At 47.7% G+C, this 15289-nt stretch overlaps 1 protein-coding gene across 2 annotated transcripts in view; it reads right to left on the bottom strand.

The window, feature by feature from the left end:
* The window catches only part of COP1 (COP1 E3 ubiquitin ligase), a 124054-nt gene extending 123487 nt beyond the window's left edge, over positions 1 to 567 (bottom strand). Inside the window, exon 1 of one of the 2 annotated variants that reach the window (XM_033516271.1) lies at positions 16 to 567. In XM_033516271.1, the coding sequence (XP_033372162.1) occupies positions 16 to 341 (326 nt within the window). In that variant the 5' untranslated portion in view covers positions 342 to 567. The remainder of the gene's footprint in view (positions 1 to 15) is intronic. The other variant, XM_015635745.3, reaches the window with a different exon arrangement.
* Between the last annotated feature and the right edge of the window lie 14722 nt (positions 568 to 15289).

Genomic DNA, 15289 nt, shown 5'->3' with positions numbered 1-15289 from the left:
ACATATCGCCCTCACCACACGAAGTCGTTGCTCTTGTCCTCATAGGAGTTAATGAGCCCGTTGCAGAGCGGGGTGAGCAGCGGCCTCTTCCTGCCGCCGCCCCCCGGCGCCGCGGAGGAGCCGCCGGGCCGCGCCGCCCCCGCCGCCAGCCGGGCCAGCCCCGCGCCCGACCCCGACACGGCGGCCGCCACCAGCACGGGCCGCGCCGCTGCGCCGCCCGAAGAGGACGAGCCGGGGGCCATGGCCGCCGAAGAGGAGGAAGAGGAGGATGATGATGAGGAAGAGGAGGCCGGTGTGGCGGCGGGCGGCACGGCGGGGTGCGGCGGGCGGCTGCCCGACATGCCGAGGCCGGGCCGGGCCGGGCGGAGCGGCCTCAGCGCATCCCCGTGCGCGCGGGGGAAAATAAAGTTCCTTCAAAGAAATTAAAAGGGGGGAGGGGGAAGGAAAAAAAAAGAAAAGAAAAATGAAAAAAAATACCACACAATAAAAAAAACCAAAAAACAATAAAAGCCCCAAACGGCGGCCCCGGCGCGGCGCTTGTTCAAGCTTTATTGACAGGCGGTCAGCGCGGCCGCGCGTGCGCGGGGCGGGGCCGCGCCCCCTGAGGGGCGGGGCGGGGCGGGGCCGCCTCCCCTCACGGAGCGGCAGGAGCCGGGGCTGCCGCGGGCTGGGGTTTTCCTCGCACAGCCGCGGCCACGGCTTCGGCAGCCGACTCGGGGCCCTGGGGCCGGGCTAGGGGTGTGGGCTAGGAGCTTCCAGCCCCGCCTGAAGCCGCTCCCCCTGACACCATACCTAGTGGTTCACAATCCTAAAACACAGGTCTGTTGAGGAGCGGGTGAGGGAGCTGGGAGGGCTCAGCCTTTTGAAAAGGAGGCTCAGGGGGACCTTCTCACTCCCTATGACCACCTCAGAAGAGGTTGTGGCCAGGCGAGGGTGGGGATCTACTCCTAGGCAACCAGCGGCAGGACAAAAGGGCATAGTCTTAAACTGCACCAGGGGAGGTTTAGGCTGGACATAGGGAGGAATTTTTTCACGATAAAGGATGATTATGTATTGGAATGGGCTGCCCAGGGTGGCGGTGGAGTCACGGTCCCTGGAGATGTTTAAGGAAAGACTACAATGTGATACGTGGTACTCGGTGCCGTGGTCTGGTTGACAAGGTGGTGTTGGGGCATAGGTTGGACTCGATGGCCTCACAGGTCTTCCAAACTAATTGAATCTGTGATTCTGTGATCTCCCTCAGAGCACTGAGGGGAAGGCAGCCAGGCCTCAGAGGAAAATGTGCCAGGCTGTCACTCAGAGACCCTCCCTGATCCCCCAGCACCACAAAGAGATCCTGTGAAGGGCAGAGCTGGTCTGTCTCACATGTTCTCACAGGATGTTCTTCACCTGCAGTTATACCTTAGATATGTACCCCAAAAGGCATCTCTAAGCATGTTGAGGTTTATCCTGTGCCATCCAGCCCCACACAAAGAAATGGATCAATGGACTGAGGCCAATTAATTGTGTGAGATTCAACAAGTGCTCGGTCTTGCACTTGGGTAACAACAGCCCCAGGCAGTTTGACACACTGGAGGAGGACATGAGGGTGCTGGTTGGCAGCAGCCACGTCTCAATTGCTGTGTCCAGTTCTGGGCCTCTCACTGGAAGAAAGACTTTGAGGGACTGGAGTGGCTCCAGAGAAAGGCAGCAGAGCTGGGAAAAGGATCTGGAGGACAGGTCCTCTGAGGAGCAGCTGAGGGAGCTGTGGGGGCTTATGCTGAAGAAAAGGAGGCTCAGGGGGGACTTTATCTCTCTAAAACTCCCTGACAGGAGGTTGTAGCTGGCCTTATCCCAGCTGGGGATAAGGCTCTGCTCTCAAGCGATAGGAGACGAGGAAACAGCCTCAACCTGGCCAGAGGAGGTTCAGATTGAACATCAGGAAGAATTTCTTCATGAAAAAGGTTGTTAAGCATTAGAAGAGGCTGCCCAGGGAGGTGGTGGAGTCACTATCCTTCGAACTGTTCAAGAAATGACTGAACATGGCACTCAGTGCTCTAGTCTGGGTGACAAGGTGGTGATCAGTCACAAGTTGGACTTGATCATCTTGGGGGTATTTTCCAGCCTAAACGATTCGATGATTGTGTGAAATGTCTGGTGATGAGTGAACAGTTTTTCCCAGGTTTGAGTCAGCTCTCTGTTGCCTGGGTGGGTGGGAATCCCAATGGTAAGGATCACAGCCTGTTTGGTCCCTGTTTCCCAACAGCAGGCCTGAGTTTTACAGAACAAGGGCAGATCAGTTTCTGCACAAGTTAATTAGTAAAGTGTTGATAAAGCATGTCCCAAAGATGTTTTGGGTGTAATAAGAAATGTTGCCCCCAGACCCAGCCTTTTGCAAGCTGGACTGAAAAGTTCATGAAACACAGCACTTGTCAACTCCTTGGCTTGGCCAGAAGTACTGTGGAGGGATACCTGCTGTTCCCTTTCATTTCTTTTTCAACAGCCTATGGAAACATACTGCCTCCTCTGCATTGAGTAACTGTATTGTCTGCAGTCAGCTTTACCTGTCTAGAGCTGGGGAGGCAGCTGGTGAAACATTAGGGCATTCCCTCAGGAGGTTAATCCTAAACCCAGGTATGGGAAAACGCCCAAAAGGATCAGTGCTGCAGCACTCCTCCCAGTAGGGACAGCAGAGTGAGCTGTAAAACCAGTATGGCAACTGGTAAAACTGGTCTGAGAGGAAAAAAAAGGTGCTTCAGGTGGACAGTATTGGTCAGGAGACCTCCCAGGCATGCAGCAGGCTGGCAGGGATGCTGGATGACAAATGTCCCAAAGGCAGCACAGCAAAACACAGCTCTGGATTTACCCTGGGGATGCAGCTGAAGCGGTAGAGCTGTGGAATGCTCCTTGTGACCTCCCATCTCAGAGGTGCTGGAATACCATTGGGTATCTGCCTCTGTATGTTTACCCCTCATGCTGGGAAAATTCACCAAGGGAGTCAGCAAAACCCAAAATGTCTCTGAGGAATTTGATTCAAGCCAGGAAATTCAAAGGCAGAGTTCCTGTGAGGTCCAGGTCAGCAGTCTCACCTTTACAAGCTGATATCTGCCATTAGAGTCACTCCTGTGATTTAACTCTTTGTTGCTGTCATTAAAAACATTTTTAATATCATTTTGGGGGCTCTTTTTGGTGTTTTCTTTTGGGTTTGGAATTTATTTTTTTTTTTAGCCATTGGGTTCCCCTGCTTTCTGTAAATAGCTTTCTGACTGTGAGGTCTCAAGAGTAGCTCCATAAAGTCATTGAAATGCAGTGATTCCCCTTGTTTTCAGTGGAAGCAAAAGAGAATTGCTGTTATTTCATCCTTTCTTTCAGCCCAGCTGTTGGTGTCTGTGTGCCTCTTATTTTCTATTGCTAAGAGAAAGGGAAGTCTCATTTCCTTCTCTTCCAGAGGGATCAAAAGCTTTATGGATGAGTGTCTATAATGGACTTTCTGAAGTAGTAAGCAGTAGTATTAGCAAGTGCACAAACCCATGTTTCACACTGAAATACTGGCTGATCCTTGAAAAGTCTTGCTGATGCCTTTACTGACTGCTTCAGGGAGGAAAAAATGACACTGGCAAAAGCTGTTAAAGACCAAATATATCACCACTTATGCCTATACATAACTGGCCTTCACAGCATCCTCTGCACCCTGGCAATGAGTGTGACACCCAGCACTTCAATACCTAGGGAAGATCTCCATGGTTCCTGAGCTTTAGGATACCATTATGAGTTCTTGGAGACCCTCTGAGTGAATACCTTCTTTTCACTGCCCAGGTACATCCAGAGCAGCCTCTGACTCCTGGAGACACTTCTTTCCCAGGGTTACCTTTGATTTCCAGTTCCTCAATGCATGTATGCAGCCTAAGGGAAGGTTGGATGCCACTTACCGGAGGTACCTGTGTGTAAAATCAGGAAAAAGGATATAGAAAAAGTTCTAAAGTTCACCAGAACAATGATTTGTCAGTTACCTTCTAGTTCTTGTTAGTACAAGTTGAGCTCTAGGAATTAGTTTGATTTAGCCCAGGTATCAACAACACTGTGATTATTCTCAGTGACCAGGATACAGGAGTGAAACAGGATAGATCAGCTGTGAGAGGTTTTTCTGTCTCCTCCAGCCATCAGCGTGCCTTTGCACTGCCTGCAGGCCAGAATCTTGCATTGAAGCATAACTCATGATGGGCTCAAGACAGAGGGGAAAGTCTTGGTGTGGGGACACCTGCACCCTCATGTAGCACACACTTCATAGGTCCTGCTTCCAGAGGATTTCCTCACTTACTTTTAATGGAGATAAGTCTGTCTGCCTTCAAAGGTGTATGGATCAAGCACCCAAATATCACCCACTCCCAAGTGGCTTGAAACTTAGGCTGCAAACAAATCAGTTTCTTTGGGATAAGCTGTCTCCAGCTATAGTCCTTAGTGGTTATTTTACACAAACTGGTATTTCTGACAGATGTACATTTTGTAAGACTGACTGGTGGAATCTGTTCTTACTTTTCTGTGTTTTATAGCCTCTGAAGCCAGTCACTGACAATGTCCCATCAAAGTATCAGTTCTGATCCTGTCAAAGAGATAAGACACACTACCCATGGCATTAAAGGAAGGAGAAACCAAGTATTGTCTATAGATGAATGAACTTTAATAGCAGTGTAAGACTCTTCTCTTTTGAGTACATAAACCCTACTTAATACAACCCCCTAGTTTGTGACATTTGCAGCTGCAGCTCCAGTTACCTGCAACAAGCAGCTGCAGCTGTGATGTCCAGTGGCAGCACAGCCACAGAAATCATTAAGGATACTCTGCATGGATCATCTTGCAGGGAGACTGAGACTTCTTCCACACAGTGATCCATGGGCTGCATGTCTGGGAGAAGTGACAGTCACCTCCCAGGCTCCGGGCTCCGTTCTGGTCTGGTGATGACTCATTAGGAAAATTGCTTCTACTTCTGTTTCTGAGCCTGCTGCTGCCACCTAATTTCCACTGGGTCCGTTAGTCCATTCAGGAGCTCAGCAAACCCTGCTAGGAACTGCCACCCTGGCTTGGGAATTGCTGCTCCAGAGGTTATTAGGGAACTTTATTAATAATCACTGCATTAACCTCTCAGCTAGTCAGTGATAGAAATGCCATTTCTCCCATTTTATAGCTGAGAAAAATGAAGCGTAGACAGATTCATCACCTGGTTACAGAGTCAATGGGAATTCTTAATGCTCCATAAATCTGAAAATTAGGCCGTCAGCAACTTCTGGAGTGAACCTGCAGCAAAGCCATTCAGGAGACCTAGTTCTTACCATCAGGTACCTCCTTCCTCAGTTCACTGAGAGAAACCAGGGCACATCTCTGAATTTCAATTCTTGAAGTCAGGCACAGAGAGGTAGGGATGTAGAGGGGATGGAGGAACACAGCTCAGTGCTCCCTGCCCACAGCAGACATCTCCTCCACAGCAAAGAGCCTTGAGGAGGGGGTATGATGCACTTAGTGACCGTGCTTTGATACAGGGATAGGAACTAATTGGTCATGTGGAAACTCAGATATGTGTCTGGTCACCACCTGAAACTTGACTCTGAAATATTATTTTGTTGTTGAAATATACCATTTAGGTTAACTAAAGCTGCTTGGGATATGAGAAGAGCAGGAACTGTGGAGAACTGAGCTGGTTCATTGTTTTTTTAAAATTTCTTTTCTAGTTTAATAATGCAAAAAACAAGTAGTGCTAGGAGGGAGGATACTTAGAGACATCTACTCTATTTAAGATTATACGGAGGTCTTAAATATTTTTTTCAATGCTTTCTAACAACACCTTTGCTATTTGCAAGATGAAATTTGATGTCTCAGCCTTAAGTTAGCTCCAAGCTGACATAGGGATTTTATGCAAAAATGCTTTAACCCCTTTCAGAAACCAAGAATCAGCAAAAATAAAATATTTAAATTTATTGCTGTGTTTAAAAAGGTCAGATTTTTTAAAGAAAAAAAAAAGGTATATGGTAGAAGTGTCATTTTTGCACTGCAAAAAATTACATCATTCTTGTCTTCTGATGAGAAATTTTCACTTGAGTGAACTAAAATGAGGTTAAAATAATTTGGTGATTCTTCAGTAATACTGAAATACCGTCTTCAAGGTTTCCAGGCTCTATAGAGAACTTAAAAGAAATATCCATGGAACTCCTGTTTCAACGTGTGTGCAGTGAAGCAAAGCTACAGAGGAGTCTGACCTACAGCAGCAGAAAGACCTGATTCACTGCTCAAAATTATGAAATTCCCTTCACACAGGAAAAAATGATGATAGCATCTTATTATGAGATACCACATTGTAATGGATGTGTCCAGGAGTAGAGTGAAGGTTCCCTTATGGCACGTCCTTTTGCTCCAGGAGTGTTTGACCTCATATTAGGGGTAGGTTTTATAGGCAAATATTAACTAAACCCTCTGCTTGGTGTAAGCATGGGTAGAGATGGTTCCTCACACACACAGGCTTGTCCCAGACTGGTGCAACCCCAGGTCTATCTTGGGATGCTGAAGCTCTGCCAAACTCTCTGGTTCTTATGCAGTACAGCTGCAAGGCTCAGCTGTTCCTTACCTGCTCCCATTGACACCCCCCAAACCTGGCCCAACTCAGCCCCTCTTGTCACTCCTACTCAGCTGGTACACCATGTCTATTACTTTCTTGTCTTACTGTAATAATAATTTTTATGAAGATGATCTGTCTCTGTCTAGGCTGATTTCTCTCCCACAAAATATGATGGCAATGGTGTATTTATGTGCCCTTGCAGGATGAAACAAGTCTCTTTTAGTGGACTGCATTTGGATCTTCAAACATGAGCATGTGCTGCTATCTCCGAAAGCTCCCTCTTTTATTATTATGGATGGCAAAAGTCATAGAACCACAGAATGGTTTTTTTTGGGAGGAACTTTAATGGTCATCCAGTCCCCCTTTCCATGGGCAGGGACACCTTCTATGAGACCAGGTTGCTTTCAGCTCCACCCAGCCTAGCCTTGAATACTCCAGGCTCGGGGCAGCCACAGCTTCTCTTTCAGCAGAGAAATAGAGAGACAGCATCATGCCAGGTGTCAGGACCTTGTGGGCACAAGAAGGGTTGCTTGCCTTGAGGAGCCTCATCTGGGACCTCCACACACACATCCTCTGGCAATTGGCCTAGGCACTATATTTAAGGTAATCCCAGGACTTCTCCTTGGGGGGATGGGTTCCCACCTCAATGGGTGGGAACTAGTGCCTCTGCTGTTGGTAGGTAACTGGTTACCAGTCCTGCCTCATCTACTGTTGCCTCTGGATGGGCCTAGGATCTGACTCCTCTGGTATGTCTGAGAGCTGGTGGACCCTGTTATGAGAGTCCAGCCCTCCCTGCTGTGCTCAGGCTGGACCCTTTCTGGCGAGTGCCCTGCTGTGCTGGAGTTACCCTGGGCTCCTGGCTTGTCCCCTGTGTGGGGCAGCCCTCAGCTCCTTGGCTGCTTCCCCTGCCTGCTGTCTCTTTGCTAGGCTGGGTGGATGGCTGGAAACAGGGGTTAGTGCTGCAAGAACCCCCTGGAACAAGTCAGCTGTTTGTTTGGGGTAAGCTCTAGATGGCAGGTAGAAAGTCATAGAATCTTAGAATGGTTTGGGCTGAAGGGGACCTTAAAAATTATCTAGTTCTAACCCCCTGCCATAGGCAGGGACAAATTTCATTAGACCAGGTTCCTCCAAGCCTTGTCCAGCCTGGCCTTGAGCACTTCCAGGGATGGGGCAACCACAGCTTTTCTGGGCAACCTGTTCTAGTGTGTCACCATCCTCCTAGGAAAGGGTTTCTTCCTAATATCCCATTTAAACTTGCCCTCTGTCTATGTGAAGCCATTTCCAGTTGTCCTGCCACTCCACACTCCAGGCTCTTTTCCAAAGTCCCTCTCCAGTTCTCCTGGAGCCCCTTTAGAACCTGGAAGGGGCTCTGGGGTCTTTCTGAATTCTTCTCCAGGCTGAATACTCCCAGATCTCCCAGCCTGTCTTCATAGGATTTTATTTCCTTTGTTTCTTTTTAAAACTAGTCCATAAAAAACTTTCTGTGGCCTTGTTACCCTGTTTGAGCTGCTGTAGCATCCCAGCATTGCTTCAGTTTCACCCCTGTCTCCCCCAGCCCTGTGTAAGGCAGGGCACAATTTGGGCTGTCATGGAGAAGCTGCCCTCACCGGGAAAAACTTCAGCCCAGGAGCTGAGGATGCCTTCATGGCAGCAGCCCTCTAACATGCTGCTTTAGCATCGGGGCGATTAGCTGGAGTAGGGAAGACATGATTTTGATTTGCTTCTTCTCAGTACCAGCGCTTGCCATCAGAGGGCAAACTCAGCCCAGGTGAAGATGATCCGCACCCGGTTATTGCAGCCTGCTGCTTCCCAGCCTCATTCTGTGAGGTAATGACAAAGGCAAGAGGCCATTTACCGTCCTTCTCACAGAGGACAGATGCAGCTTCCCATCTCTGCCTGCTGCCGGGAAGGGCTCTGCTCCCCGGTTCCCTCGAGAGCGAATCTTGCTTTGCAGGAGCATCCCAGCCGACAGCAAGAGGCAAGGATGGTGCTGTGAGCTTCGAGTCAGAGCAGTGTAACACAGAAGGGATTCCCAGAAAGCAGCAGGTCTGGGCTTTAACATCCCAAATAGAGTACAACCTTCCTACTCCAGCAGAAGTTTTATTTATGGCTGAATATAGACTTTGAGCAGCACTCAAAAAATTGTACTGGTTGGTGCTTGCTTTCTATCCAGCTTCTTGCTGCTCTCCAGAGCCACTGGTGAGCATTGCTCTACAGCCCCAGCAAAACCAGTGGCATTAAAGCAACCTCCCTCTATGGGAGTAGTGCCTCAGATGCATCTAGTGGAGCAAAGTGTTCTATGCTGCTGCTGCTCTGACCTCTCCCAGGATCCCCATCTGCTGGCATGTGGGCCCAGCTGCCAGCCCCAAAACCTCCATGCTTCCCAAGGCATTTGGAGAGGATTTAAATTTTGCCAGCTCTTCTCTTTGCCTCTTCCAATGAATCTCAGTCTTAATCCACACCCCCTTCATAGCCAGAGACTTCTTTTAAAAAGCTGGAGGGCTTTTCAGAGGGGAATAATGAACCAGACGCTTTCCCGGTGTCTCTCTTTGTTTTTACAGCCCTGGGTCTCCCCTGAGGACAGAGAGTCCTTTGTACTGCATGGGGTCTCCTTACAAAAAGGGGCTTGTGAACAGAGCATCCTCCCATTGGGTACCACACCACATGGATTTTTTTTTCCACCTGTCCTCCTAGGCATAGCCAGTGTCAAATCCCTTTCTGTGTGTCAGGGACAGAGCCAAAAGCTTTAACCTTGGAAGCGCATGGTGGATGTGTGCCAAATAGCTCAGTGCCATCCTGCTGCCCACCCTCAGTCTTCCTGGAAGGTGAACAAAGGGTTAACCTGGTTGTCATCATCTCCCCTGCCCAGCTGATATTTGGAGTGAAGCCACATTCCAGTTTAAAGACAGCTGATAATTGAATAAACTCTACATCTTGAGTGAATTTAAAACCAAGACAGGAGCTCTCCCCATCAAAAGTCAATACATTTCCTCTTGCAGGAATTTTTGTCCAGTTAATGCCACAGCTGCCGCTTCCAGGGGATGAGTGCATGCTTGGGAGCAGTCAATTTTTGCCTGCCTTAAGACTTTAAATTTAGGTCTCTATGTGCATAGAGGAGATTCCTATTTCTATTTCCTGCTAAAGGTGAAATCTAGGGCTACAACCTCAAATGCCCTTTAAACCATTAAGCTTTAAGTAACTTACTGATGGTGTGGTGTTGTCCAGCATCTTGCCCAGGTAACAAGGAAAGGAAGGCAGAGGGTTGCAAATACAGCTCAGGTGCTTTATTATGTTTAGATCATGGTGTGAATGGAGGAAACCAATGTGATGTAGCTAATTGACATCATGCTAATTAAATATTGGATACTCTGCATGTACCCTTGCAATAAATCATGCCTAGTTTCATGTGGGAAATTTTCTCATTGTCAATATACAGATACGCTGTGGACCTGGAAAAAGCTGCTTCCTGCAAAGTTGAGGCTGGTGATTTATTGAGCTCTGTAAAATATATTTGCTTTGGTCCTTCTTTGTATTCACTGTTCAATGATATTCAAACAAATGCCTATGAGCCTGGGAACCAGCAGCTTTTTGGCACGTGTTCATTTTGCAAATGGGGGCATTCACACCAGAAATGCGGTTCTACGATTTCATAGCCACGTGGTGGGTAGGCAGGGATGTGCCATGCAATCTGTGCCCCATCAGAAATACCTGGCACTGCTTCTGTTTCAAACTTCACTAAGCAAAATAATTGCATGGAGCTGTTTACTGTCAATCTGCTGCCTGCATGTTATTAATAGGAGAGATGGAGTGAATAATTAGGACTAATGATTAGAGAAAGTTGTCATCTGTTCATGAATAATTTGAAGAGAGACAGTGTTCAACAATTAAACTTATTGGCAAAAAAAAATGATTTATTCCATTTTGGAAATGTGTTCTCTATTATGCCAATATATAGCACCCACACACTGGGCCAATGTTCAGCCTTCAGCTTCCCCCAGTGCTGCGTTTGGCACTCAAGCTCATGTGATGTGATTTCCAGAGATGCTGGGGATCCCCTGCCCCATCGAACTTCCCTACCAGGCTTTGGAACTGTGTGTCTTCAGGAAAGCAGGGACATCTTTCTAAAGTCCAAATCGTGGTTTGAGGATCACAGAATGGTTTAGGCTGGAAAGGACCTTGAACCTCCTAAACCCTTGCCATAGGTAGGGACACCTTAGACTGAATGGTTCCAAGCCCCATCCAGACTGGCCTTGAACACTTCCAGGGATGGGGCATTAAATTCATTGCTTCTCTGTGTCAGGGCCTCATCACCCTCATATTTAAGAATTTCTTCCTGATATCTAATCAAACCTGCCCTCTGTCAGCTGGAAGCCATTCCCCCTTGTCAAATTATGACATGGTCTGGTAAAAAGTCTCCATTTTCTTTTATGTCTCTTTTAGATATTGAAAAGCTGCAATAAGGTCAGGCAGAGCAACCCCAATTCTCTCAGTCTTTCCTCAAAGGGGAGGCTGAGTGCACATCACCCACTGCTACCCTCTATCTCTGCGAGGCTGCCCTCAATCTGACTTTGGGCTCTTCTGTTGGATGTTCACAATCAGCTTGTGGAGATGGATGGATGAATCTTGGTTTTCAGTGGCCTCACAAATACTGGAAACTTACTGTGTGAGTTTGGAAAAACAAGCCAGCATGGGAAGACCAGGGAGCTGGGGCAGTTTACCAAGAGCAGAGAAGACTGAGGAGAGGGTGTAGAAACAGGCTCCAAATGTACCCAAAACCACCCTAAAAGGAAAAATAACTGTCTCTTGAGAAAAAAGGCAAGAAGCAATTGGTTTAAACTGTAGCAAAAGAATTACGAAAAATGGGGGAAACAGCTTTCTGACCGTAAAATTAGTGAAGCCCAAGGAGATACTCTGGGAAGTCCCTGTTCCTGGAAGAAGGATCCTCTATGGAGAAGGCCAAATAAGGTTTGCCCTGTGAACTGAGGTGCCTTGCCTGTTCCTCTCCCACTGCTGGCTGTGAAGGTGCAGCCTTCCTCACTCAGCAGCTGTGGGAGATAATGTGTGGAAGTGGACCTTGGAGAATGGGATGTGCAGACAGTGGGAGACATATTCAGAGGTGCAGATGTGCACCAAGAGGTAGGATTTGTTTTATCTAGCTTCAGCCATACAAAAGCTGGTTATTGCAGAAAAGCTATTGTCCGATATCCCTCAATGACCAAAGGACTTAATGAGCAGCTGTGAGAGTTTTCCATCCCATCTGTGCCAGTTGTCCCAAATACCTGGGATAAATCAGGTCCTGGATTGAACCATAGCTTGTCTTTTCACTCATCAGCCTGGATGATTTTCTGGCTTTACACAACAAAGCAAACCAACCAGTCTTACAGATATGTGAGGTGTGTTGAACTTGAGCATCATAGAGATTTTCCATCAACCACTCAGGTTGAGGTCAGGGTTCTTCTGAACCTGTAAAAACCCTCCCTAGACTGCATCAGGCTGATGTCAATACACCAGCTCTATGCCCCATTCCTTCTTCTCAACCACCCTCTGCCTACCAACACTTTTTTTGTTGAGTCTGGCTCTCACCAAGTCTGAGGCCTGCTGAAAAAGATCATCCCACAAAAGTTCAAATGTTTAAATCCATTTGCTTCCAGACAGAAACCATACATGGGGTGCTCACTATCCCAAAAGCTGTAGAGCCAACTAATTTTGTGGTGGGAAAGCCTGCCAGCATGTTGAAGGCTGAGGGAATTCTGTGGAACACGTTCAGAAAGCAAATGATTGATTCATCATCAGTGGTGGAGAACTGATTCCAGGAATTATGCGTGTGCCAAGCTGAAGCCTGTCGAAGCCAGGGAAAAGGCATCCTTGAATTCAGGTCATCAGTCAGGGCCAGGAAATGCATGGAGGCCCTGGTACAGGAAAGCTTAACTTCCAGTGCGTGCTCAATCCTAACTAACCTCCGTTAACGTCAACGGTGATAAAATTAAACATGAGGTCAAGATTTTGGATAAGAATGGTTTATGGCCTAGAGGCTTACATGGATGAGAAGGTCAGGCCAGCAAGCCAGGGCGTTTGATATTGATCAGTCTAATCAAGGAACTCCTGCGTAAGCTGCCACGTGAATCAGGGAATAATTCGGGATAACAGACACATCTGAGTAATTCGTGACCTACTGGCAGATGATTCATGCAGACAGACAACATCCATCAGATGCATTATTCCTCACAAAGGTCTTCTTGGAAGGCTTATGGATCTGTGGGTGGCCCCACCTCCTCAGGGGGTTCATCAAGGGAGAAACTGGGAGCAGGTGGGATTGTGGGAATACCCCAGCACCCATTGCTGCATGGGGAAGAGCTTGTCCTTCACCCATCACCTTTGGGCAAAGAGGAATCTTCAGGATTTTCAAGCTGTCTTTGAGAAGAAATGGATCAAAATGAGGGGGATTGTAACTGTAGACCACATATCCTGTCCCTGTTCTGCCACACATCTCCCATGTAAATTTGTTTGGACGTTCTTCATACCTTGCTTTCCCACCTGAAGCATATCTCTGCATTCTGTTCCCAATGTAGTCTGCAAGATCCATCAACTATATCCTGGTGTTCACCAAGAGTCATCATAGAACAATACCTCATATACTGGAAAAAAAGCCTGGTTTGGATCTCTGAAACTGGGAGTTAAAGTATAAGACTCAAAACCTGGAGAAAACCAAGCGATGTCATCTCTGTTCACCACAAATCAACTAGTTTTCGAGTAGGTAAATACCTACTCCAGGGACACGTTGCCATGAAATAAAGCACCTGCCTTGCCCCTCCAGCCTAAACACACAACAATGCTATGGCATTACAGCTGTAACTGTGTTAGGGTTGTGGTTTGCCATGCTGGGTCTGAGATTCTACATCAGACAGGGAAGAGTTTGAGCCTGACAGTGTCATTTGACAGTGTCAAATTCCTGTTTGACAGTGAATCACCCATGCCTTTTGGGAGCTTTCTTTGGGTGCACTGTACCTTTGCTCCTGCTCATGGACCAGGTGATGCCAGACAGTGCCAAGTGTTCCAGAAGCAGAGGGTTCCTGCTCCCCTTAGGAGATGCAGTCCAGCTGTTTCACCTGGCTTGAAGTCACAAAGGGGAGAGGGTGGCCCCAAAGGAAGAGCCAGGAAGTGTTATGGGGTGACAGGGCTTGGACGCAGCTGTAGAACCAGCAAAGAGTCAAGGGACAAAGCTTCCTGCGATCCCATCAGGAGATCTGCACTGGCTCCAGATGTCCAGGGAAATGGGCTACAAAGCAATTATCTTGAACTGGTTCTTTGCCAGAAAGTCTTAAAATAATTGCAAGTGTAGCTGCAACCAGAATCTAGAAAAGACCAGTAAGGAGAAAGAATGTCTGCACTGTGTTTGCATGATCAGCATCAGGCCTGGAGATGCTAGAACAAGGAAGAGAGAAAGAAATCTCTTTTCTGCCATGGAAAACACAGTAAGGGGAGACAGCATGTCAGGTTCCTGATTAAGTTTGGCTGGGGCCTTGCTAATGCAAGCTCTTGAAGAAGGTGTGAAAGGACTTGCAGGCATCCTGCTCACGCTGTCCTGTGGGATGCCCAGCACAGGCCCCAGACCAGGGTGATGGTACCTTTCTTTTCCCCAAAGGGCTCCTGCTCTGCCTTGGAGATGGGAAGCAGCTCAGACCAGTAGGGAACTCTCCATCCTCACCCCAGCACATGAGCATGGACCTAACTTTTGTTCATTTCTCACAATTTTTGTGAATTGTTTGTACCATCATTGGTGCTCTAGAGCCTCCTGCATGGGGACTGTACCCTGTCCCTGCTATCTGGCCTCTGTCTGCATGCTCCAGCGTGGTAGGTAACCTTCTAGTGGCTCCCACTTAGCTCTAAGAGTGGCTATAAAAAGAGCTTGACAAGATCAAATGCTAATAGAAAGGTTTTCTGAAGGTTGAAACTGATCTGCTCAAGGGCATTCGTGACTGGGAGATGCCAGAAGAAACCAAATAACCAGTTCATTGTGGAGTACGTAATTGGATTTTAAATACTCTCCGGGAAAGAATTCTGGGCAGGGTGGGGAGTGGGGGGAATACTGTGCTAAGTGCTTGGAAAGCTGTTGCTCTTCTAAATCTTCACTTTTCTGCAACATGTATAGAGCATTGTCATTCAAAGCTACTGATGACAAATGGGGGACTTTCTTCCCTGAATTTGTCTGAGGTGTGTGAAGCTTCAACATCTACAGCATCCAGCACCCTTGGTGTCCATGGATGGTGTGGAAAGCCATGTCCCACTGCTTATACCCTTTGTTGCCACTATTTTTGTATTTGAAAGGGCAGCAAGCAATTCCCTGGACCCTCAATGGCTGGAGCTGCTTCACAATCCTGAGTATCATCCTTTCCCACACTGGAGGAAAGGTCCTACCAGTAGAGCTGCAGCTCCCTCCCACCCAGTTGCAGCATGAAACAGTGCCCATCTCCTAGCATGGAGCAGGTGTATGTCAGTATTGACTTCTGGAGGTTAGCTCATTGCAATTCCATTCAGAACATGACCTCTGCCTCCTTCTGAAATGGGGAGGAGAATGTCAGGATTGCTCTTCCACCTCAGGGATCAAGAGCTGTAGCATCAGCAATAACTGGGAAACACCCAAATGGCTCATTCAAGCCTTGCCAGCATCCACATCCTCACCCTGACTAATGTTGACTCTCCATGAGA

The sequence above is a fragment of the Parus major genome, chromosome 8 (genome assembly GCF_001522545.3).
Source record: "Parus major isolate Abel chromosome 8, Parus_major1.1, whole genome shotgun sequence".
Lineage (NCBI taxonomy): Eukaryota > Metazoa > Chordata > Aves > Passeriformes > Paridae > Parus > Parus major.
The sequence above is the reverse complement of the archived record's forward strand: the minus strand, read 5'-3'. Positions and strand labels throughout refer to the sequence as shown.